The following is a 25,505-nucleotide window of genomic DNA, read 5'->3' as shown; positions in this document are numbered from 1 at the left end:
TCACATTTGTAATACCATGTGTAGAATTTCAACTGCAAAGATTGAATCGTGTATCTTTAATTTAAAACAAAACTTGATTTAGCAGCGTATAGGATATTAACTATATATTTGATTAAAGATGTTATTAACTATATATATTTGTTTATTATTATATCATCAGCTAAGAATCTTTGAGAGTTGCAACTTGCAAGGACGAAAATTTTCATTAGCAAACCACCAAAATCCATTAAATTAAAATTTATTATTTAATAAAATAGAAGAGAAACAAAGTCCATTTTATGTGTTACAGAACCACTTTTCAATATCACATATATCTGAGTTGATGCTTTTTTTGTTGTCTGTTTTTCACTCCAACTTTTTAAATTACTTTTTAGCCTCTTTAATTTGCGTCAAGCTCATGCACTGGCTAGATGATTGGAGATAATCGGAAGGAGAGCTTTGCTATTCAGAATATATATATATCATAAGGATTTTAGTGCTTTCTATAATAATACAATATTGTACATGTAAAACAAAGGACAGTGAACGCGTACCTACATATAATTTTAACGGACAGATGAATGTATATATTTATTTCAGACACTATATTTGATATTGCTCTACAAATTTTCTTGATTTTATTGTTGTTGGATTAACCGCGGTAATTATATCTGCTTCAGTGTCACACAAAGTTAATTGAGTAATTATATTACGTACACGGGTCAACCAGGTGGTATGACACTTAGACTCAGGGCAATGGACACGCCAATTAAGTATAATTAGCCTACCCGCCTGACCAGTAAATTTAGAGCAGTAAATGTCAGGTGTTTATCTGTGGCTGTATCCCGGAACGCCTACATTTTAAAAACATATACCAGCAAGTATGTTGTTATAACAATTATAGTCTGTATCATATAAAAGGTAACTTTACCTGTGTGTGATCTACCTGGATTTTTTACCTGGACATATACTATATTTTGCATTATGGGCAAAAGGTCGTCAGATGGATTTTGGTAATAGTATCTAGAGGTATACGTATATATATTTTTTTTTTCAGAGACGAACAACAAATCACAAATGAAAACAAAAGATATTTATCACCGATATTTTTGGCCACACGTAACAACATTATATGTTTTTTATGACAATATTCCTTTCTATCAATTTCGAATGAATTTCTTGTATTACGGTATCTAATAAAACTTAAATAACATACGACCCTAGAGACAAACATCGTAATATTAGTACATATAATCTCCATTCTGTACCATATTTTTAGAAAAAAAATACATTTTGGGCTTTTTTAGCAAATAAAAGATGAAACAAGTGTTCCCCTTGTCCAACCAGTAACAAATCTCGAACATTAACGGACGGATTTCCTCCTACATGCGTTCAATTTCAATTTTTCCGCAAACATATTTCATATGAGCTTGAGTTGATACCAAATTTATGAAGACAAATCGAAGTTATATAAGGAGAGCAGTTAAATTATTTGCAACTTATAAAAAATAAAATTATTGACTTAATCAGAAACATAAATTATATACATGCATAGTTACATGTAAGTATTTTTTACTGAGAATATGCAAGCACTTCAGATACATCTTTATAAGATAAATATAAGTTTTGTTAAATGATGCACTCTATGTTTTCTATATTTAGCAAATCAAATAACTGACACAAGTTCCAGTTTCTGTTTTTATGTAGTTTATGTATATCATGTTAGGATGGTTACCATAACAACTGCAGCCGCAATGCTATACATTTGTACAACCGTTATATCTATTGTATCAAGGAATTTGTACTCGATATTTGAATTTCATCCTGAATAACAAATTTGAAAAATGTTTGTGAGACAAAAAGGGCACAATCCATACATGTAGTCCTTAATTAAGTTCATAAGTTATACAACCCATGGCAAAATATACGGATTTTTATGAGATTTCTATGGCACGCCGTTTTGTCATAAAATACACATAATACTTAAGGTCAATCTTTTGACCTTAAGGGCAAAAAATGTTTTTTGCCATTATGTACATTTCACCTTAAGGGCAAAAGATTTGACCTTAAGGTCAAAAAACTTTTTTGCCCTTAAGGTCAAATCTTTTGCCCTTAAGGTCAAATCTTTTGCCCATAAGTTTAAATGTACATAATGACAAATAATTAATCTGTAGAAGTCACTATGCTATTCATACCCCTAATCACATAATGGACTTGTCCACATACTGAACCTTTAAAAGTTGAAAAAAAACCAATGAAAACACAAAACAACCGATGAAAATTAAAAATCCCATAAAATAATTTAACAAAATTGTTTTCAAAATTGTTCATTTATTGACACTAGAAGTCTATCTAGTTATAATTCATTTATATTGTTACAATTATAATATTCAAGAAATCTTTAGCCCTTGCTTAAGGTCAATAAATCTTTTGCCCTTAAGGTCAAAAACATTTTTTGCCCTTAAGGTAAATAAATCTTTTGCCCTTAAGGTCAAAAAAATCTTTTGCCCTTAAGGTCAAAAACATTTTTTGCCCTTAAGGTAAATAAATCTTTTGCCCTTAAGGTCAAAAAACTTTTTTAACCTTAAGGTAAATAAATCTTTTGCCCTTAAGGTCAATAAATCTTTTGCCTTTAAGGTCAATAAATCTTTTGCCCTTAAGGTAAATAATTCTTTTGCCCTTAAGGTAAATAAATCTTTTGCCCTTAAGGTCAAAAAACTGTTTGGACTATTTTATACTTTAGATGATAATAAAAATTTTACCATTCCCCTTCAAAAAATGATTTATACTACAAGATTCTTGAATTATTGAAACATTGAAACCTTATTATCCATCGCTGATACTGTTTATTGAAGAAACACCTGATCTCAAAATGACTCCCCTTCCCCTTAATGAAAGGGTTTTTGAGTCTGTTTATTTTTCATATTTCCGTGTTTAAATAGTAAATACTTGAACATCAACTTCTTCTGAATAGGCGAGCTTTGCTGTTCTCCAACAGCTCTTGTTTTATCATAGAATTGGGTGCGATTTATTTGAAATTGCTATAAAATCTCAATTTTGTAATTAAGTACATTGTAGTAGTTAACAGAATACTAGATGACAAGAAAAAATAATGAAAATGACAGCTATTCTCCCGATTAGGAATTATCCTAATTCTCTAATAATAAAATTAAACATCGATACATTCTCGTTTGTCCTATGTGTAGTTTATATATTACGATCGCAACATTAAAATGGTTAATTGACCACTATATCATCTACGTGCCAGAATCAGAATCGGCAAGTTTGTCGATGTATTCATATGCATGTCTAGAATTCGGGTGTTATTCTCCCGATTTTGAATTATTTGAGTACTCTTTTAAAATTAAACATCATTACGTGTGGTTTATCCTATGTACATTACGATCGCAAAAATTATGTCACAAAAATAACGACACGATTAACAAATTCACTCCGTCAGTGTAAATATAGTACAAGTAAATCAATTTATATATTAAAAGCATCTATATTCTGAGATGCACAAGTTTCACGATATATTTTAGTAACAAACGAACCCAATAAATCATGAATCAGGAAAATCGAGGCTATCAAAAACTGTAAACAATCGGAACTTCAACTTCGCTAGCCAAGGGTATTAGTTCGATTCTCTTTCTAGTAGAAAGAGAATCGAACTAATACCCTTGGCTAGCGAAGGAACTTTTGGCCTTTAAACTTCGACACGCAACTGGAACCTACCTCGCAAAATGCATTCGTCTGGTTTGTTGAACATCCCATGCAGATAGGTATAGTACTTGCATTCATATTTCTGTCATTTTGGAGCGGGTTTTGGCGGAGTAAGAACTATAATGCGAGTCAATTTCAAATAATTTTTTACCATAACTGACCATCTCTGTGACCTTGAGTGAAGGTCAATATCATTCTTTTGAACAAACTTGATAACTCATCCTCCTAGTGTGCTACTGGTGTAGTCTATGAGATTCTTGGTTTTCGTTGTTTTTTAAAAAGAAACATTGATGACAGATTTGGTATATTTCTTCCTTTTTACAAAAAAAGCTTCACTATTGAATTAAAACTGCTTAGCATTGTTCCTGATCAACTATCATTAATAACAACACATTAGACAAGAGATGGATAAAAAATTCAACAGGTTTATTCTCTATACTTGATAAAATTTTCACTCAGTCAAAATCAGCAGTTACGCACTAACCCTTAAAACCATTTACATTTGTATGTTAATAAAGACAATGTAAATCTTGTTCATCCTTAAACCAAATGGTTCATGCTTATAAGGATATGAAAAAAAGATCATGACCTATTTAAAAAAACAATGATACAGCCACATTCTACTGATCACTCTATAGCGACTGGATCAAAGGGGCCATATTAGAATAGAGGTTTGACATTCTCAATCAGTAGGGGTTACCATCACTTCTCGATCAGCAGGAGTTACTTTCACTTCTCAATCAGCAGAGGTTACTATCACTACTCTCGATCAGCAGGGTTTACTTTCACTTCTCAATCAGCAAGGGTTACTATCACTTCTCAGTCTCTAAGGGTTACTATCACTGTCAGTAAATCAACCCCAGGACATAGCACAGTAAATCTGACAGCTCTTTGTGCTGTAGTTGAGCCTTTTGATGTCCATAAAAAATGGTTGATCAAATAAAAGTATAATGTATAGTACACTGCACTGGCTTGAAAAAATCAGTGTCACTCCTTAGTAATCTTCCAAAGGAGTCACTGTGATTGGTTAGGTTGCCTTCAGTTTTACTGTGACTAGGGGTGGAAATAATGACAGTGATAGTAGTCCCTGGAATATTAAGGATGTAGACAAAATAATTTATTGCATCATAGATGTGTAGATCTGATTGTAAAAAACAGTGTCTGAGTAACTATTCAATTAGTGAATTACATTCAATTAGTGAATCACATTCAATTATGCAATGTTGTTTATGTATATAAAGAACCAAATTCTTTAATCATTTTTATTATTTATCAGTGAAGTCCATCATCTATAAAGTGAAAAAGTTTTAATCTAAATTTTTAAAATTAATTGAAAGATTTCTAGATCAAAAATGTATCTTAGTTTGTCAAGTGGCCTGAAAAATTAATTGTAAGTACTGATGTCACAATTTTGTAATTTCATCGCTACACAGATTCACAAAGTAATACAACCATTTGTTCAAATGAAATTAAAAAACAGTGACATCAATGCTAAAATGAAGTGTTCGGACAAATAGAAAAAAACCCAAGTTTTTCCTCAATATGGAATTGCTTAAATATGATATTTAGATAAAATACAAATATCATTAGTACACATATATCTTTATACTATATACAATGTAATGAAAGCAACATGTGTATATGTATTTAAATTTATACATCTCTGCTGTAATAAAACTTTAAAACTTTCATGATTGTAATACATACATTCTTACATAGTAACAATAAAAAATCAACATATAATTGTCTATGGAGATAAATACATGCATTGAGGGCATAAAACGTCTAGACACAACACAAAGTGAAATGATATGGCTAGAAAACATGTACAGATCTACTATATAGTAAATGTCCGAAATGCACAAAAAGAAAAAATCCATAACCTTTAAAGAAAAAGTTTACAATATTGTAAATATGTAAGTATAAGCCCATGTGAACAGGATTTGTCACTGTCACTTTCATGGGGTATACATGTAATTTAAATGTGTCCACATTTGTGAGAATTCAGGAAAAGTGTTACTTTAATGCAAGATTTGGCACTTATCTTTCTTTTACAAAATGTATAAAAAATATCTAACTAAGATTAAGCTACTATAACATTATCTTCCTTTAATTTTCACCAAGTTTTATTTTAAGATTTATAATGATCGGGGCCTACTGGATGGTTGGCAGCATTTTCATATAAAGAAGAACTTTCTGATAGGAGATATCTGACATGACCGTACGACATGACTGAATCGACCAGTCATGTGATAAATATAAACAGATGATTTAATTTTGTAAATTTTCAAAATTTTCATGATCATTGAGCAAAAACAATGACTTATGAGCTAGCCACACAATTCATGCTGGATTAATTCTTGTGAAAATGATAGCACCATATTACTGGCACCTTTAGCCTTATACAAGTATATCCATAAGTCAACAGACAAAATTGATAGATCCCACAGGTATCTCAGACAAATGTCAAATCAGAGTCAAATAAATCATAATAAAGCATTTATGTACCATATTTCACTGCATATAAGACCCCTTCACCCAGAGAAGAAAGAAAAGTCAAAGTGGTGGGGGGTCTTATTTGTGGTAGGGGTCTTATTTGGGGGGGGAGGGGGTCTTATTTGTGGGGGGGGTGTCTTATTTGTAGGAGGGGTCTTATTTGTGGGGGGGAGGGGGGTCTCATTTGTGAGGGTCTTATTTGTGGGAGGGGGTCTTATTTGTGGTGAAATATGGTATCAGGATAATATCTATAAACAACTATAAGTATAAACGTACAAAGTTCACAATCAAAACACACCAAAATGGTGGATTAGTTGTTCATCAACATGAGGATGTATATCATATAAATCAGATCTAGAAAAGGACATGAATATTCATAAAGTACATAGCACATATAAACTACAGAATTTCTGTAACAACTCGGGTGGTCATATTATCACATGGAACTTGGTCAAGGGAATATGATTTAATGTTTCACAATTTAATAAACAAGTCCCTTCTCCACTAAAAGTATTGTAAATTCCAACCCCAAGAAAATCACTACCAGTATTTTTTCCCTTGGGTACCAAATGTTCTATATAAGTCCTCTCATCCCAAAAAGCTCTAACATACTGGTTAGCATCCTTAAAACTACAAAAGTTCCTCCTTCCAGAAAAGAGGAAAAAAAAATCTTCTATGGAACCAAACAATAGTAAATGAAACCCCCCTCCCGAAAAAACAACAAAACTTCTTAAAATTTCAATGGAAATAAGAATTTCTGGGTATAATGTCCCATGGTACAGTACTGCATAAGCTACCTCTCCCAAAAAAACATAAAAAATATCTTTGGAAACAAATTTTGCATCTTGTATTGTCGTGTGACCTATGAAGCTAAGTTGTAAATCCCAGAATATTAAAATAGTCAACTTTAGAACTGTCATACATCTGTGCCAAAAAGGCTAGATCTACTTTACAACCTAATATCACAGCGAAAACATTCTAGAAAAGTCTATGTACATCATTTATACTTTTATATATTTGTACTGTAACAATGAAAGGAGGAAAAACGATTCCTATTTAACAGTTAGGGAATGACAATGATAATACCAATATTAAACAATAAGGAAGGGAATGGAAACAACTTCAAACTCTCAACATGTTGCAGCTAATGACACAACAGGCAAAGCATACATGTGTGTACATTCATGATCTACAAAAATTCTATTCTTAACCAATTTAGTTTTACTGGCAAGTTTAAGCAGACAAATACAGCAGATGTAATTAAGAACCATTATATAATCATTTAATGCATATACTCCATATAAATTAACAATTAAAAAATTAACCTCAAGGTAAATTTGGCCTGAAACTGGTCCAAAAATAACCAGAAGATGAGGTCAATTTCGCATTTAAGATAATTTCAGGTGAATTTAAGTTAAAATAAAATATTTCGCCCTGAATTAACTCTTTGGTCTTTAAAAATCATATTGACCTTAAAATTTTCATATTAATCTGCCTTAAATTGAATAGTCGGGCAAAGAAAACCAGTCTAAATGCGTTCATTGGCCTTCCAAAAGTTCTCACATATTAATACGACGGCCAAGGTCTGCTTACGTTTCCCAGTTCTGACCATTAAAGTAAAGGAAAGTTGAAAGCATTGAAAGCGAGGCTGCGTGGAAATGTAACCACGGACATAGTCAGCCGGGAGGACGTTTTAGGATTCCTATACTTTAAATTAATTTCTTCGTACGCAGACAGATTTTGGCGAGAGATTTTATTTTTCTATTTCATACGAAATTATACTGGATACATTCACACCATTTTTGCCAACTTTAGCCATCCTTGCCCGACTATTCACTTTAAATTTTACCTGAATTGACAAGAAAATGAGTTAACTATATATACTGCTCAATATCTATTATAATGCTCATATAGCTAGCTATAGGTGTATACATGTACATGTGTATATAGAAATTGATTTAAATTAATAACAAAATGAAGATTAATTCTAAGCAGTAACTCTTCAAGCAAAATTTAGTTTATTGAGGTAGAAAGACTTTGGTGAAAAAAAAAGATCATTTGTTGAGCTATATTTGTATCTTTCAATTATCTTTTTTTTAAATGAAAGTTTCTTTTAAGTTTAAAGATAAATACTTCTTTTTGTTACTAAAACAAAATATTCTAGTACAATGTGAAAGATGCCAGTTCATTATTGTAAATTTGCTATCTCAAACATGTAGTCTATATATTGTTCCGCTCAAACATTACCCAAATACACAATAGTTTTGAAAGACGTTTTTCTTATAGTACTGGCAAAACAGTATCTGTAGTAAGAATCTGCAAAAACTGTACCATAATTGTTATGTACATCTAATACATATACATGTATGATCTTTACAGAAATCACTTAAAAGAGATATGAACTTATTCAGCCCTCCAATTTCATAATGGACTGGTCTAGTCTTTGATTTAGAAGAGTCTAAATGTCCTCAAAGGTGAATGAGTTAAAGGATGTCCTAGCCCAATTTATTTTTTCTTGTCTACCGGTTTATTTAATATCGCAAAATACATCTCGTTATAGCACTATGTATCAACATCATGATAGAAATCAGATGAGGAGACTCTCATGTGATGTGTTCGCTTTCATTTTGTCCTTTTTATTGTTCAGATGCAGGAAGTGACGTCATGGAGGAGATGGAGAGTTGTCTCATCATCGGAGGCTTTGGCTTGACGTTTCGTGACTTCATATAAGATAAGAATTGGTCAGGAATCTCCTCCAACACTTCCTTAGCGAGGCGAGCCTGTATAGCAGCAGGATTATCTCCAGATCGTCCCATAAAGTCACGCAGAGGTACGAACTGAAATAAACAACAATATCTCTACAACAAGAGTACAAACTTATTGTTATAGTCTAGTGTTCGTAATACTGTAAATAGTATCAGATTTTAAATGGACAAAATAGGATAAATCTATACGATCATTAACTAGTAGCCAAATATCAAGTAATTTCAACTGTTTAGTGTGAGGTTTTTCAGGAATCAACAAAATACAAACAACTATACAAAGTGTTTGTGTTTAATACAGATTTTGGAGATAAGGAAATCTAATGGTACATAATTCTGACAGGATGCTTCTGCATCATACAAAATGTTACAGGACTCTTTTTTTTGTCTGGTGATGTTTTTGTTTGTTTGTTTTTGTTCAAGTCCATGTTTATGGGGCCGCGGTGGTGGAGAGGTAAAGATGTCCTCACATATTACTATAAGCCCTCCCCACATCTCTGAGTTGCGAGTTCAAATCCCATATAGGGCAGTTGTCAGGTACTGACCACTTGACAGTGGTTTTTCTCTGGGTATTCCGGCTTTCCTCAACCATCAAACATGACACATCCTTACATGACCTTGGCTGTTAATAGGACATAAAACTAAATAAAGTTTAAGTCCATTTAAATGTCAGGGTCATTTAAGAATGTGCAAGGTTTAGAAGGCAGAGGAAAGTCTACTTTCAGTACATGGCATCACATGAGGTTCGAACTCGAAACCTCTAGGTGGAGGACTAGTGGTTATATGTAGGATCGCCTGCTGATGTTGTAGTACATACCTGTACAATATCTCTCTCTGCTGCTTTTCCTCGTGATGTCAACCTCACATCGTCACCATCCAGAACTTCCATAGCTACAAAATACAATAGAATATAGGGAAGCACAGATAATATTTATCTATCACTACTTATCAATAAAGCATGCACTCTTCTAAGAAGAGAAGTCTTTTCAGAATATTTTCCAGCATATAAACCGAAAAGCTTCCAGAAGTAGAAGAGCTACAATCGAGTGAACGAAAGTTATATTCTGGAAGTAGAATAGGACAAATCAAGTTAGGCTATAGATCTTATTTTCATACATAATAGTTCACTACATTGTCTGCAGTTCTATTGTTTAACTCAAGGATAAAACAGCACACTATTACCAATCATTCATAATTGACTAAAGACAGATTTTTGTAGTATTTAGACCTATAAAATATTTTTAATGTTCCGTCTCCATATGAAATTGTGATTTGTAACACAATATCACACAGGAGATGTCCCCACTTTTAATCAACATGACAAGACAACAGGTGTTATATTTACCTTCGAAATCAGCATCTCCCACCCCAATGATGATGATAGACATTGGAAGGCTGGCAGCCTGGAAAAAACATACAATATATGAAATATTTCACATGAGTGAGTATCTCACCAGCTGTGTCATCAAATGATACTTTTTTATGTGCATACATATTTTTTATTTTCATCTTTTATTTTATATCTATTTTCTTTTTATCACCCATGGAAACTCAGTGTGTAAACTCCACTACACTCTGTTTACTCTGGGTCTCAAGACAGGGGAATCAGCGGTTTATGTCTAAATATATCAACTAATCATAATACTTAACACAGGTGTCGTTTTGGAACTTGGAGAAGGAATTACCAACAAGGTGGTCTTCACTAACATGGTTTTGACTTACACTTTTAGTATCGTTAGATGTAGTATAGTAAGATAAGGCTATAGATATGTAATTCCATGATGTAAGCTGATTACGTGGGAAACCGATGATTTTTTATAATTGGAATAAGCATTGGTTGTCATATTTTTGACATACATTGGTGTGTAACATTATTTGGTGTTCTAGCATGGCACGCTAATACCAATGCTTAATTACTTACATTTACGATAGCCTCACACGTCTGAGGCATATCGGTGATGATTCCGTCTGTGATAATGAGCAGGATAAAGTAGTCGTTACCGTCTCGCTTCGCCATAGCAAACCTTTAAGGATACAGATATTACAGGTCATTGGAGATCACACATTCTACATATTGTCATAAATGTCAATGTTCAAACAAACAGTAAAGGTGCTATAGTTTCAATAAATCAGCAAAGATTTCTCTAAATTGTTTATTATCAATGGACATTGAATGGATGGAAATTCATCATTTACTGTAAACAACTTTATGTCGTGTGTGTTTTCCTTTAAAGTGAATAGTCGGGCAAAGAAAACCAGTCTAAATGCGTTCATTGGCCTTTCAAAAATTCTCACATATTAATACGACGGTCAAGTTCTGCTTAGTTTCCCAGTTCTGACCATTAAGTAAAGAAAAGTTGAAAGCATTGAAAGCGAGGCTGCGTGGAAATGTAACCACGGACATAGTGAGCCGGGAGGACGTTTTAGAATTTCCATACTTTAAATTAATTTCTTCGTACGCAGACAGATTTTGATGAGAGATTTTATTTTTCCATTTCATAAGAAATTATACTGGATACATTCACACCATTTTTACCGACTTTAGCCATCCTTGCCCGACTGTTCACTTTAATATAATCAAACAAACAAGTCTTTTATAAATGACCGCAAACAAGAGGCCCAGAGGGCCTGTATCGCTCACCTGGTTTTTTGTTAGTAATTATCACAAGACTCTGACAATTAGAAAAATAAGCAAAATTGACTCCCAAAGTTTAATTTTGAATCACAACCATACAATGATGCTATTGATACCATACAAATATGCTATCCAATACATAGGTTCAGAGACAAAGTAATTTATATGAAAGTAGTAGCCTAATTGACCTTTTTGCTATCCCATGCTTGGTTTCAGAGAAGAAGTCGTTTATATGGAAATAGCCAAATTGACCCCTTTTGACCCCACCCCTCAGGCCCCCCCCGGGGTCAGCCCCATCATTTGTACAATTTTGAATCCCCACCCTATAACGATACTACCATTGCATTATGAGTGCTATCTCTTGCTTAGTTTCAGAGAAGAAGTCGTTTTTGTGGAAATAGCCAAATTGACCCCGCCCCTCAGGCCCCCGGGGGGTCAGCCCCATCATTTGTACAATTTTGAATCCCCACCCTATAAGGATGCTACCATTGCATTATGGGTGCTATCCCATGCTTGGTTTCAGAAAAGAAGTCGTTTATATGGAAATAGCCAAATTGACCCCTTTTGGCCCCGCCCCTCAGGCCCCCGGGGGATCAGCCCCATCATTTGTATAATTTTCAGTTAGTAGCCCATAAGGATGCTACCAGTCAAATTTTGTTGAAATCCGACCAGTGGTTATGGAGAAGAAGTCGATTGATGACGGACACCGGACACCGGACGCTGCGGTATCCCATAAGCTCACCTCGGTCCTTCGGACCAGGTGAGCTAATATTTCATTCTCAAAGTTGCACTTAAAGATAGTTTTATGAATTCTTTTTCTGCAAAAGTTAATTATAGTGTTTGATACAGAAATTGCAAAATTTAGTAGTCGTGAAAGGAAAGTGGTTAACAGTAATGCAAAATACTTGAATATTTTTCTTTCTTCTTCCAGTTCTTTTAACTTACTTGGACACATGATTGACACAGGGAGCAAAATTTGTGGGACCATAAAGTTGGACTGAGTAAAGAGCTTTGTTGTAAGCATCCAAAACACCATCTATACCTTGGCAGTAGGGATTGGTAGGGTTACCGTTCTATAAATAAACAAACAAAACACCATCTATACCTTGGCAGTAGGGATTGGTAGGGTTACCATTCTATAAATAAACAAACATAACACCATCTATATCTTGGCAGTAGGGATTGGTAGGGTTTCCATTCTATAAATAAACAAACAAAACACCGTCTATGCTTTGGCAGTAGGGATTGGTAGGGTTACCGTTCTGTAAGTAAATATTGTAAGATTGATTTGGCTAATGCTCCCAATTAAAAGTTAACAACAAATAACAGCTAGTTAATTAGAAGTATCTTCTGATAATGAGAAGCTTTGCAGTTCTCAAATAATTCTTGTATTTTTAATGGACCTTAGATGCATGGAATACAGAAAATGAAATATTTACCAATGCAAACTCATGTGATACAACGCCATCTGGTGGAAGTCGAGCACCAAACCCAAGGGCTGGAAACAGCTTATCTCTGTAATAAAGCAATATTGACTGGTGTCAAAATGAAGGCACATCATCCTTGTCTTTTAAAAGAAGCATTTTTATTTTATTTTCAAAACTGAAAATAGGCTTTGAAACTTGTTACTACAATTAATTAAACAGAAACAATAACATATAACAGATCAATCTATCTCATAAATCAAACCAACACTGAGAATTAAGGGAGAGATATGAACAAATACATAATGTTCTGTATAGTTTTCCAATTTTGTGGGTGTAAAATTTCGTGATCAACTGTTTGGAACTTGTTCACAAGGATCTATTTTTGAGAATTATCTTTATAGCCTTTTAGCCTATAATATATAAAAACCATGATTTTGATAAATTTTGTGAGGTATTTTTTCACAATTTTGCATGGATCCCAGAATTGAAAACCTTTGCAAATTTTATACAGTGCAACCACATTTAATACAGTGATTGTATTTTTAACTTACGTGTCATAGTCCTGTATTATAGAACCAACAGACCGCAATGCTGTGGCGTAGGGGTTGGGTTTGTATGGATTCATGTAATGTAGGGATGAAGGTGTTTTGGGATCTCCGTTTGAGGCTGTGAAATCTACAGCAAAAGTACAGTGCAACTGAGTTCTGAAAAATAGTATCATAATGCAAATAACCATACTGGTTAGAACTGCTGGATCAGAAATCTTAAATTGGTTCAGAATCAAATCATTCATAAAGTATGATCCATGGCTTTTCACAAATACCCAAAACTTTTCTTAGCTCCTCTAACTAACATAAAGCTGGCACCAGTGACTTTTGTGCTACTAATTTTCTACCACCAATGACTTTCACTGGCATTTCATTTACTCATTTTCACATTGGAAATTGGAATGAGTGGTCAAGCAGAAAAGCATCCACTACCGGTATGATGAAATTTTAATACATTCCTCTTTTTGTTCTATTGCATTTTGAATAAAACAATACTTTAACTAAATTAGCCCCTATGCTGGGATTGCTTAAACTAAATTAGCCCCTATGCTGGGATTCAAATTACTACCACTCGATCACCGGCTCAGTATAAATTACCACTCGACCACCAGTATTTTTTATCACTAACTGAAGCGTAAACTTACCCTCCTCTGACATAATCCAGAAATGTATACACTTTCTCTATCTTACAGCTCATCAGTTCAACCTGTACAACAAAACATGGGTTATAGTGATTTCCTCACTACAAGGAATATAAGTTATTTTAAAATGAAGTTTCAAATAGAGTAATTTTAAACATCTTCTACCGCCGACAAATGTTTTTTTTTTTTCGCTATCAAGAACAAGGGCAGATTATTTTAGTATTTTTCTTCAGTTACAAAAGTTACAGACTTTACCCTATTACCATCATTAAAATGTTTGAACTTCTTATTTTGATTCAAGATAAAAATATTAAAATTAGTTAATTGTGTTCCGAAAAAAATCCATGCCTATATGCCTTATATGGAATTCAGTACTCATTTTGTATGCAATAAAAGCAAAATAAAATATTTTATATGCATTTTTGTGTTAGAAAGGCACATACCCCAGGTATAAACACGATTATACATCAATTATTGTTCAAATGATGGGTATCGTTTATGCTCTGTTTGCGGTGGCACATCTTTAAAAGTTGTACATGTAGATTCAAAATCCACCTTAGCATTGGTGCATCTAGAATACATTTTGGATACATGTATCAATAGGAAATCAAACAGACACTAGAAACGTTTGTAAGACAAAAATGCAATCACATTAAAATTAAAATAGGAATCAGACAGGCCAGGAATCAATGCAACTCATTATTAGTAACACATGTTCAACATGTTCATTGCAATTAAAATGAGAAAATTTATTATGTGTGCTTAAATGTTTACCAGAACTATAACTTACTGTTCCAGAGTTTTGGTATTTAGAACCTTTCTTCTTCCTCTTCTTTTCACTGATGCACTGTAAGTATAATATAAGTAATTTCAATGACAATAGATTACGAATGTGAAACATACAAGGGCTGCTGAAACTAAACCACTACCAACTGTATCAAGCCAGTGTTTAATAAACACAAGTAAGACAAACAATATCGATAATAATTTTCACCCGTCTGATATTCTAAGAATATCACGGCAAGAAATAGCTCATGGGTATGAATTTCAAGCAAAACTACTTGACAAACTTCCATTGTTACACAGGTTGTCATTTGAGTTTAGTGTGTTCAAGTTTTCAAACAGTGGTTTTACAGAAGATAAATGTACATTGACATACCTCATACACATTTTTATCGCTAGGACCTCTACTAAGTTCTCTTAGAGTCGTCATGAATTCTCCAATGAAGTCGTGACTGAAAACATAAATAGATAATACAATAGAATTTTTAAACCGGTTACAAAGTAGTATAATTTTCTCTACAAGCCATTTTAAAATCTTTTGAAATATTCATGTACATATTGTATCGTTGGTTGGATGAACAAGTTTAATGTCCAGTTAACAGCCAGAACCATTTACGGATGGCCTCCTCTATATGCAGTGTGTTGTGTGTGTGAATGTCTGCATCTTTTGGGAGACTGTGGTATTCTGTCTTTTGCATTTTACAGAGTTAGCTTCCTTGCAGGTAGGTATCCAATGTGAAGTCATTATTTTGTGAGCGCAATTCACGTCGTTTTCTCCAAAAAGTATTATGTTCGGCTTACAATGACATGACTTCACAATCAATACCTACCCGCAAGAGCAGATAACTCTGTGATATGCAAATACAAATTGTGTTTATGTTGAGTAGGAGCAGACACTCTTATAGACTATGGTGTTGCATTGCATTTGAATTAATCATTTAACCGATCAGAAAAAATACACATGTTTATGTTTTATAAAGGACAGTCAAGTTATCAAATGTATGAACTATTTCTACTTACCCACCATCTGCATCCCAGTCATGGCACTGTATTTTAATACTCCTGAAAATCAAACAATGAAAAACATTACAAACTATATATGTACTGTATGTTTAATTATGTAATTTTTTCTTTGATACAAATTCTCCTATTCATAAGCTATCATTGTATCGATCTCAAAAATGACCAAAAATATTTTCCATTCGGCGGAACATTTTCATCCTTGTCGAAAGCAATCATTGTATGAATTTTCAATAAAATTCATCAATCTGTTATTAAGTTATTGTCTGGAAACCAATATCTGCACAGACAGAGAATATAGTCCCACCAGCGTCATAGTCAAGGGGCTAATTACTGGATCAATACTTATCAATCTTCAGGAAATCTTACCTGTCATAGTCACCATTACACAACGATCGGACAGGTAATACAAATGGCCGCCACGTGGGGTTGAGAGTTTTCTTAATCACCTCCGTTCTGTGCACCACTGTGTATCTGTAACAGAATGTCAAAATATACATGTATACGTCTTTGTCCTTAATTAAAAGTATTGTGTTCATATAATGTCAAGTAACACCAAACTACCGAGATAAACTTCTTAAAGCAGTGATTGAGTTATCCAAGTATTCAATAGTCAGACCTGCAATAAAGGATACCTGTATATAAGGAATACCTGTCTCAAAATGTCTCATCAACCCCATTTGCTGCATTTTCCTATATATTATTAACCTCTAGATAAAGGACATCTGCCCATAAAGACAATTTTTCTATGTTCCATCTGTGTTCTTTATAAACAGGTTTGACTGTAATTGAATCTTTATAACTATCAGGATTGACTATGAATACCTGTCTCAAAATGTCTCATCAACCCCATTTGCTGCATTTTCCTATATATTATTAACCTCTAGATAAAGGACATCTGCCCATAAAGACAATTTTTCTATGTTCCATCTGTGTTCTTTATAAACAGGTTTGACTGTAATTGAATCTTTATAACTATCAGGATTGACTATGAAAATACTCAAAATGATAGTGTCTTGAGTTAAATATGTTTGAGATTACAACTTTCATCTTAACAAAACTTCATGTCTTTCTTCATTTCTTGTAGGATTTCTCAAAGTTTGTGTCTCAAAAGCATGTCGAGGTGAGAGCTCATAAGTCTTTCTTTGTCAAGTATTTTGTATGAGTTTACTCATCATTTTATATGTTTACTTTCAATTTTGTTGATCTTTTGCTTGGATCCCCTACTAATCCAATATTAATATTCTGGTACAGATATTTTACTTACGAAGTGTCCTCATTAGCCCTTAGGAATGTCAGGAAGGGGTCCGATTTCCCAAAGAAATCTTTCTTATCCAGCTTGTGTGCACGGAACTGAAAATGTACTTGTTCCTGAAATTGAAAACAATGCAATGTATCTACTTTCCATCAGTATGAATATGCATCTCAAAACTCATTATAATGCAAGGTATTATGCTGTTAAGCATGTTTATTAATTATCAAATTAATAATCTGTCATTAATCTGTATTTGTGTTATTATAGCAATGAAAAACGAGAGCCCATGGGCCTTAACGGTCATCTGACTATTAGCACAACACAATGTAGTCATTTAAAGATTTTAGCATATTTGACCTCTGTGACCTTGAATGAAGATCAAGGTCATTCATTTGAACAAACTTGGTAGCCCTTCATCCCAGCATGTCACAGGCCCAATATCAGGTCTCTAGGCCTCCTAGTTATTCTCAAGAAGTTGTTTAAAAGATTTTAACCTATTTGACCCCTGTGACCTTGAATGAAGGTCAAGGTCATTCATTTGAACAAACTTGGTAGCCCTTCATCCCAGCATGCTGCAGGCCCAATATGAGTATCCTGGGCCTTTTGGTTCTTGAGAAGAAGTTGTTTAAAGATTTAAGCCTATTTGACCCCTGTGACCTTCAATGAAGATCAAGGTCATTCATTTGAACAAACTTGATAGCCCTTCATCCCAGCATGTCACAGGCCCAATATCAGATCTCTAGACCTCCTACTTATTCTAAAGAAGTTGTTTAAAATATTTTAGCCAATTTGACCCCTGTGACCTTGAATGAAGGTCAAGGTCATTCATTTTATTAAACTTGGTAGCCCTTCATCCAAGCATGCTGCAAGCCCAATATGAGTATCCTGGGCCTTTTGGTTCTTGAGAAGAAGTCGTTTAAAGATTTAAGCCTATTTGACCTCTGTGACCTCGAATGAAGGTAAAGGTCATTCATTTGAACAAACTTGGTAGCCCTTCATCCCAGCATGCTACATGCCCAATATGAGTATCCTGGGCCTTTTGGTTCTTGAGAAGAAGTCGTTTAAAGATTTTAGCCTTTTTGACCCCTGTGACCTTGAATGAAGATCAAGGTCATTCATTTGAACAAACTTGATAGCCCTTCATCCAAGCATGTTACAGGCCCAATATCAGGTCTCTAGGCCTCTTAGTTATTCACAAGAAGTTGTTTAAAGGATTTTTTAGCCTATTTGACCCCTGTGACCTTGAATGAAGGTCAAGGTCATTTATTTGAACAAACTTGGTAGCCCTTCATCCCAGCATGCTACAGGCCAAATATCAGTACCCTGGGCCTTCTGGGTCTTGAGAAGAAGTCGTTTAAAGATTTTAGCCTTTTTGACCCCTGTGACCTTGAATGAAGGTCAAGGTCATTCATTTGAACAAACTTGGTAGCCCTTTGTCCCAGCATGCTACAGGCCAAATATCAGTACCCTGGGCCTTTCGGTTATTGAGAAGAAGTCGTTTGAATGAAAAGTTTACGCACGGCGCACGACGACGGACGGTGCATGATGACAATAGGTCATCCTGACCCTTCGGGTCAATGAAAAACGTAAGCACAGAATTGTTTTAATGTAGAAAATAGAGTAAATCTTTAATAAAAATCATATAACTATCTTAGCCTTTTTTATCAATATGTATCAATACAACTTAGTCTGTAACCTATAAATTGGATTGGGTTACAAATTACAATTGATACTGAATTGGTTCTATTCCTTTTTTGTAATTATAACTATAACACACACACACACACACCCAATAACCTCTGGGTCAAATTGAGTTCCACTAGACCTACACCTCACGATCAGGAGTGTGTTAGTTTCCAGGAACTAGCTTGTTTTGAAGGTTGTTCTCCATATTCTGTCTTTGCATATTACAGAGTTAGCTCCCTTGCAGGTAGGTATCGATTGTTACATCATTGTTTTGTGAGCGCAATTCACATCATTTTAATGACGTTACGCTCGCAAACACATGACGTCACAATCAATACCTACCCGCAAGTGCAGATAACTCTGTAATATGCAAATTCGGAATACATGTGCTCTGGAATCCTTAACAACCAAAGTCATAATGTCAATTAATGACCTAAATGATGTATGTTATAGCATGCAAATACAAACCCACTAATGTAACAGGAATCCTGAATGCTATATATAATGACATTACACCTACCTTACAGCTACTTTGTTCCTCAGCACCGACTGTAAACCAAACAAATCCTTGTACATCAAACAGGTATGTTTTAGTAAAATAATGCATCAAGTATCATATGGGTCTAGTATTAAAGTAAACCTGGTACTGTATAGTGAGGATTTTATGTGTTAGCAACTTATTGCATGATACTACCCTAAAAACTTTGATTTTGGAGGTGCGTAAATTACTTTGAAAGAGAAGATTTTAAAATTCTATAGGGGAAAAAGTCCATTCTTGAGTTCATGAAGACTCTTTGAATGTTTATTATTGTTAATTGAGGCTAAAATGAAATATGGTTTACCACCTTCTAATAAACAACCATAGCTCCTAGGGTATAAAGATTTTTTTTCTGTATGTATGGATCCTCCTACTTTCATGTTTACTCTGATTAAAAGTACAGGTATAGCTTACAATATTCATACTTACCAATTATGTTACCACTGTCCTTTTTGGGACCCCTGTGACAGAAAACAAAAACAAGTTTAGAGGAAAGCATACATTAAATTAGCCTAGATTTGCACCCTTTATTTAAAGATGCTCCACCGCCGACAGAGCATAAATGATAGTAATCATTTGAACAATAATTGGTGTTTAATGGTGTATATAATAGTCTAATTAACACAAAAAATAATATGAAATAATTTATTTTGCCTTTGGTGCATGCGCATTCAGTAGTTCATTCCATATAGGATATAGTGGTACGGAATTTTTTCGGGATACAATTAATTATTTTTCATATTTTTAACTTGAAGTAAAATTAGAAGCTCAAACTTTTCAATGATGGTAATGGTATAAAGTAAGTAACTTTTGTAACTGAAGAAAAATACTAAATCGTCTGCTCCTGTTTTTTATAGTGAAAAAATACCATTTGTCAGCGGTGGAGCATCTTTAAGGTAATGACAGCCATCTTGGATCTCATGCAAAAGTAAAACTGGTCTGTATTGTATCTCTATATACTATAAGTTATTACCATGTGCAATTTAAAAATAATAAACCTATTTGGTTTTTGAAGATATCTTTGGAAAGCAATTGTTGATGGACGGACAGATGGATAGACAGTCAAGGTGATTACATACTATAGCCTATAGGGCTTCTGTATCTGCAGGGACAAATAAGAGTAAAAACAAAACTTACTTTAGCCTTCTACTCATTTTGGTTCCAGCTGCAACAATCTCACCCAGTGAGCATTCCATACCACCAAGGAAATCCTAAATCAAAGAGGAAAAACAGACCTGATGAACAAACTACATACCGTTACTACAAATATGTATAAAATGTATACAAAGGTACTTAGTGTTTTTATATAATTATCAATTAAGAGATGCTTCAGTTACCAAATCATTGGATAATTTTTTATCTTTCCTATGAAATATTCTATAAAAATATTAAAACCATCTCTCAATAGGCCATAATAGAAAATGGCGCAACTTCATATTATTGTTATGTTAGCGTGTGTACCTTGTGAAGTCACGCTATTTCTGACGTCCTTAATTTGTTTTTTGAAAAATAAACATTCCTGAAGAGCCATCATGAAATGGCGAAAGTACTAGAGGAAGGTCGTTGAGTTTTATTTTATATATATATATATATGTATTCTGCATTTGCATATTACAGAGTTATCTGCCCTTGTGGGTAGGTATTGATTGTGACATCATGTGTTTACGAGCGTAACGTCATACTTTTTGGAGAAAACAATGTAAATGCAAGGGAGCTAACTCTGTAAAATGCAAAGACGAAATAGGTGCTGGAACTTATAAATGATTAAATCTCCACAATATTTTACATTATCTAACAACACAAGTGATTTTTTTTTCTTACATGTTTTGTTAAATCAGCACTTTTAGAATCCACATCATACCTACAAAAAATGTATATATATTTATTAGGTCATACCTAAATAATTGGAAACTCAGAAAGCATTAACACAAGATCTTATTTGTTAAAATCAATAATTTCAATGTAAACATAATTCAAAATCTATAGTAATAAGGTTGTTGCAAGAAGCTCAATATCACATTCTTTTATAGATATTCAGTTAAACTGGTTAAATTGAATAAATGTGCATCAGCTGTAAACTTGAACAATCTTCATTCACACACATGTTATCATATCAAAAACACTTTTAAAGTTTAATTTATGAATATAAAGCCTGTAGGTTCCTGGCACAATTCCAAAGAAACAACTCTTCCAGCCAATAAAATCAATCTTCTACTTGAAACTTGTTTACATTATACTTTGTCTTACATTGTATTAAATAAATTCTTACAACTTACACTTCAAATTTCAATTTCTGGCTTTGTTCAAAGTAGTAATGCATTACAAACTTCTTTACAAAATCTGGGTTTAAGTTGTTCCATATGATTTCTGTTCTTCCAAACTGAAATACAGATAACAAACATACAATATATATGAAATGTGGCATTATAAACTGATACTATTTTCATATATACATTGTATTCTATACATTTTTGAACTACAGTATTTAGTGCAACAACTACAAGCCCTCTACCTTTGGGTCGCAAGTTTGAAATCCATGTGGGGCAGTTGGAAGGTATTGATCATGATTGCAGGTTGCTGGGTTTTTTCCGGATTCCCTAGTATTCTTCTTTCTCACTTGGTATGTCCCTAAATGACCCTGGATTGAGGATGGATCAAACCAAACTGAAGTGCTTAGTAAACCAAGACCCACATGGATGCTGGTATTTCATGTAAAAGTTTATATTCATTTTATCCCTATAAACTTGAATGATAACTGACTTGGCATAACATTTTGACCCCCATGACCTTCAATGATAGTCAAGATCTTTTTGAACATGTTTTAATAAAAAAAGCTTTGATAGTCCTTTACTCAAGCAGTGCCAAAGGCTGCAAATTAAATATATATTAAATAAAAAAAACTCATTTGTGCACTTTTGCAACTGTTTGTACATTATACTTCTGTACTAAACAGTCTTTGCACTCTGTGATATTTTTTTATAAACACCCCATACATCTTCTAACAACCATATACAGTGACTTATAACATTCACGTAAAATACTTGCTTCAGATCTATTGACAAATTATTATTCCAGTTACTGTGAAAGTAAACAGAAATCAATGATCTGATATGCAAATGTCAACACATTATATTATCAAACTTGGTAATAGTTCATCATGCTACATCTGTTACACTTAAAACCATTTGATGCAGCTAATTTAATTTGGTTGATTTCCTGACAAACAAAGAGTACAATGAATGTTTGTGTGATGGTGGATGACATTACAAACACCATATATAGATATCAGGCCAGGTTACACAATAGAGCTATATATGTCTAAAGCTGCACTGATTTATGCACTTGGGTATTGATTTTTTGTTCTCTGTTGCTAGGCATGTTTATACAGTCTATTACCACAGATTCTCTAACCTCGCAGCAGAACTACACAAGCCCAACAATCACATGCATTTTTCATCTTTATCATAAATGACAGCTTTTGAAGTTTTAGGTAAATAGTTGTATAAAAGCAAATATTTGTATAAAAGCGATAAATATCAGCAAAGGGTAAAAGACACTTAAGAAAAAAAGATATGCATTAATAAATGAAAAAAAAATCACCGATGACTTTATAGTTATGTAAGTTTTTTTCCCAGGGAAAAGTTGGCAAGTCGTTATCACTTATCAATATATCAGATAATTAGATATAATGCATACATGTAGCACATTTGATAAATGATAGTGTCATTAATGAGCATTTAGTCAGAGAAGTATTATAAAATAAAAAGATCATACAAAAGAAGAAAGGGTAGATAAAGGGGATTCCAATATACTAGTATCATTACAAGGTTCATACACATTTACTGGAAGGAGGGGAGGGGGGAGCATGGTGGTCAAGTGGTTTCAAAAGATGTCTAGACATATAACCTCAAGCTCTCCAATTCTGGGCCCCAAGTTCAAATCCCATGTGAGGCAATTACCAGGTACTGACAACTGGTTGGCGATTCAAATATGTACCACTACATGATTCATGCAAATTCATTTCAAAAGGTGTCAGAATAATATACCAGGTATCATACTATTTGTCAGCCATTTATTTCAGAATAACACTAGTCCAAAGTCGTGACTCTGAATCTGAGATTCTGAGGTCTTTACCAGCATGACATTTCTTCATAATACATGTATATCAGACCTCTGTAAAATCATCTTAACATGATTTATTACTAACCTCTCTCCATGATCCTCTGTTGCTCTGATCCATTACATACAGGACACACACTGAAAAAAGTTGCTTGAGCTATTACATGTAGCATACAAACACTTTCAAATGTGACTTCTTAATACAAATTTAATTATTTTACATAGTAGTTAAAGTACATAATAATTTAATTAATGTCATTTTCAAGAAAATTCAATGACAAATAGCTCTATAGTTTTATTCTCCCAATCGATATAATTTCAGTGAAGTATCAATTTGCTTATTACATCAGCATTATATCCCATATTACATGAACTTGCAAGTCTTTCACATGTGATTAATTTTGAAGCGACTGATTACGGTGGTATTTTGAATGCAGATGTGATCAAATCAAATTTTTTCTTTTGATATGCTTTGATCAAAGGGCTTTAAGGAGCATACAATGGGCCCCATTCTCATTATTAATGACGATTGTTTTAAATTCTAGCACAAAATTTCCAAAAATACAATGTCTTCTTAAAAATTCCTTACAAATTTACTAATGATCTTCCTAAGCGAGGTAAAAAAACTCCCATAACCATTTTGAAGTGGAAAATTTCTTGTCAAACTGCTTGACAAAATTTTGTAAAATATAATATAAAAAAATTACAAGATGTATTCTATTCTTTACTCACTTGCTAGTTAAAATTTAAGAAATTAACTCATAAAGTTTAACAATATTAAGTGAGATATCATTTACATGCATATGTTAAATTTATAAATGAAAACACAAATCCCATGTCATGTGGTTATACAATGTATTAGTATACCCTATCCCAGGTAATTACAATAATGTGATACTTACTTGGATCAGATTTTGAAAATACATCTGAGTCTATAAGTTTTCTGGAAAAAGCAAGAATCATTAAAATTAAAACATGAAACCTAAATTACTTATTGATTGTGAATTTCATGATTGCTTATTGATTTTTTCAATTTTTGTATATATTTGCAGTCCTTAATCAAAGATAAATTAATTCATATATATAAGATTCCAAGACATAATCATGTCATTCTGATCAACATACAGAAGATATATAAATATCCAAACGATACTTTGTAAAAATTGCATCTTGATCACCTTGTGAATTGGCATTTCATTCTTAAGCACTTGTCAAAATGTATTCTTTTTAACTGAATATAAAAAAAGATTTAATTGGGCATCTTGTTTCTTGTCTATATTTATATATATATGTAACAGTCTGTACAGGTAGACTAGTAAAGCACTTAATTAAAAAACAAGATGAATAAATCACATGATATGAAAGATGAACAGCTTGTTTTATTTGTATTGAAGTTTATTCATCCATAATTTGTTAAGTTTTTTAAAGTAAAAACAGTTCCAAAAATTATGATGACATGTCATGATATGTTTTTATCATGATCAATCTGTACACAGGAGTTTGATGTTCTGTCAATAATATATAGCATACATATATAAAAAAAATACCCCTGTATACTGCAATATATATGAGAGTAGGTTCCGGATATTTTATCCAGCTCCGTTACTAATATTGTAATCGCCATGTTTGTGTATCTCTAGATCTCCAGTCAGGGAGGTAATAAAGGTTGTTGGACTGGAAGCCATCTCGCGTGATGAATACATGACCTATACTATATTAATAACACAAGGGTATTTTTTTTACATATGTATGTTATATATTATTGTCAGAACGTCAAACTCCTGTCATCTGAACTACATGTACTATCAGGCACTAAATTTAATATTCACACAGGCATCATTTTAGAGGAGTTTTCAGATGCAGATGCTGTATGCATAGTTTAAAATAACTCAT

General features: G+C 33.2%; 1 protein-coding gene across 1 annotated transcript; it reads right to left on the bottom strand.

The window, feature by feature from the left end:
* Positions 1-4,106: 4,106 nt before the first annotated feature.
* On the bottom strand, positions 4,107-24,554 carry LOC138336168 (copine-8-like). Its single transcript, XM_069285509.1, has 20 exons — positions 24,515-24,554; positions 23,701-23,750; positions 21,770-21,873; positions 21,315-21,354; positions 20,631-20,704; positions 19,923-19,954; positions 19,476-19,504; positions 17,282-17,385; positions 16,384-16,488; positions 16,015-16,056; positions 15,371-15,446; positions 15,002-15,058; positions 14,215-14,276; positions 13,574-13,726; positions 13,035-13,110; positions 12,541-12,668; positions 10,882-10,984; positions 10,306-10,363; positions 9,778-9,851; positions 4,107-9,035 (listed from the first exon to the last, which is right to left on the bottom strand). Coding segments are annotated over exons 1-20 (1,569 nt in total). The 5' UTR covers positions 24,516-24,554; the 3' UTR covers positions 4,107-8,834.
* Between the last annotated feature and the right edge of the window lie 951 nt (positions 24,555-25,505).

The sequence above is a fragment of the Argopecten irradians genome, chromosome 12 (genome assembly GCF_041381155.1).
Source record: "Argopecten irradians isolate NY chromosome 12, Ai_NY, whole genome shotgun sequence".
Lineage (NCBI taxonomy): Eukaryota > Metazoa > Mollusca > Bivalvia > Pectinida > Pectinidae > Argopecten > Argopecten irradians.
This window is presented reverse-complemented; position numbering and strand designations above follow the sequence as displayed.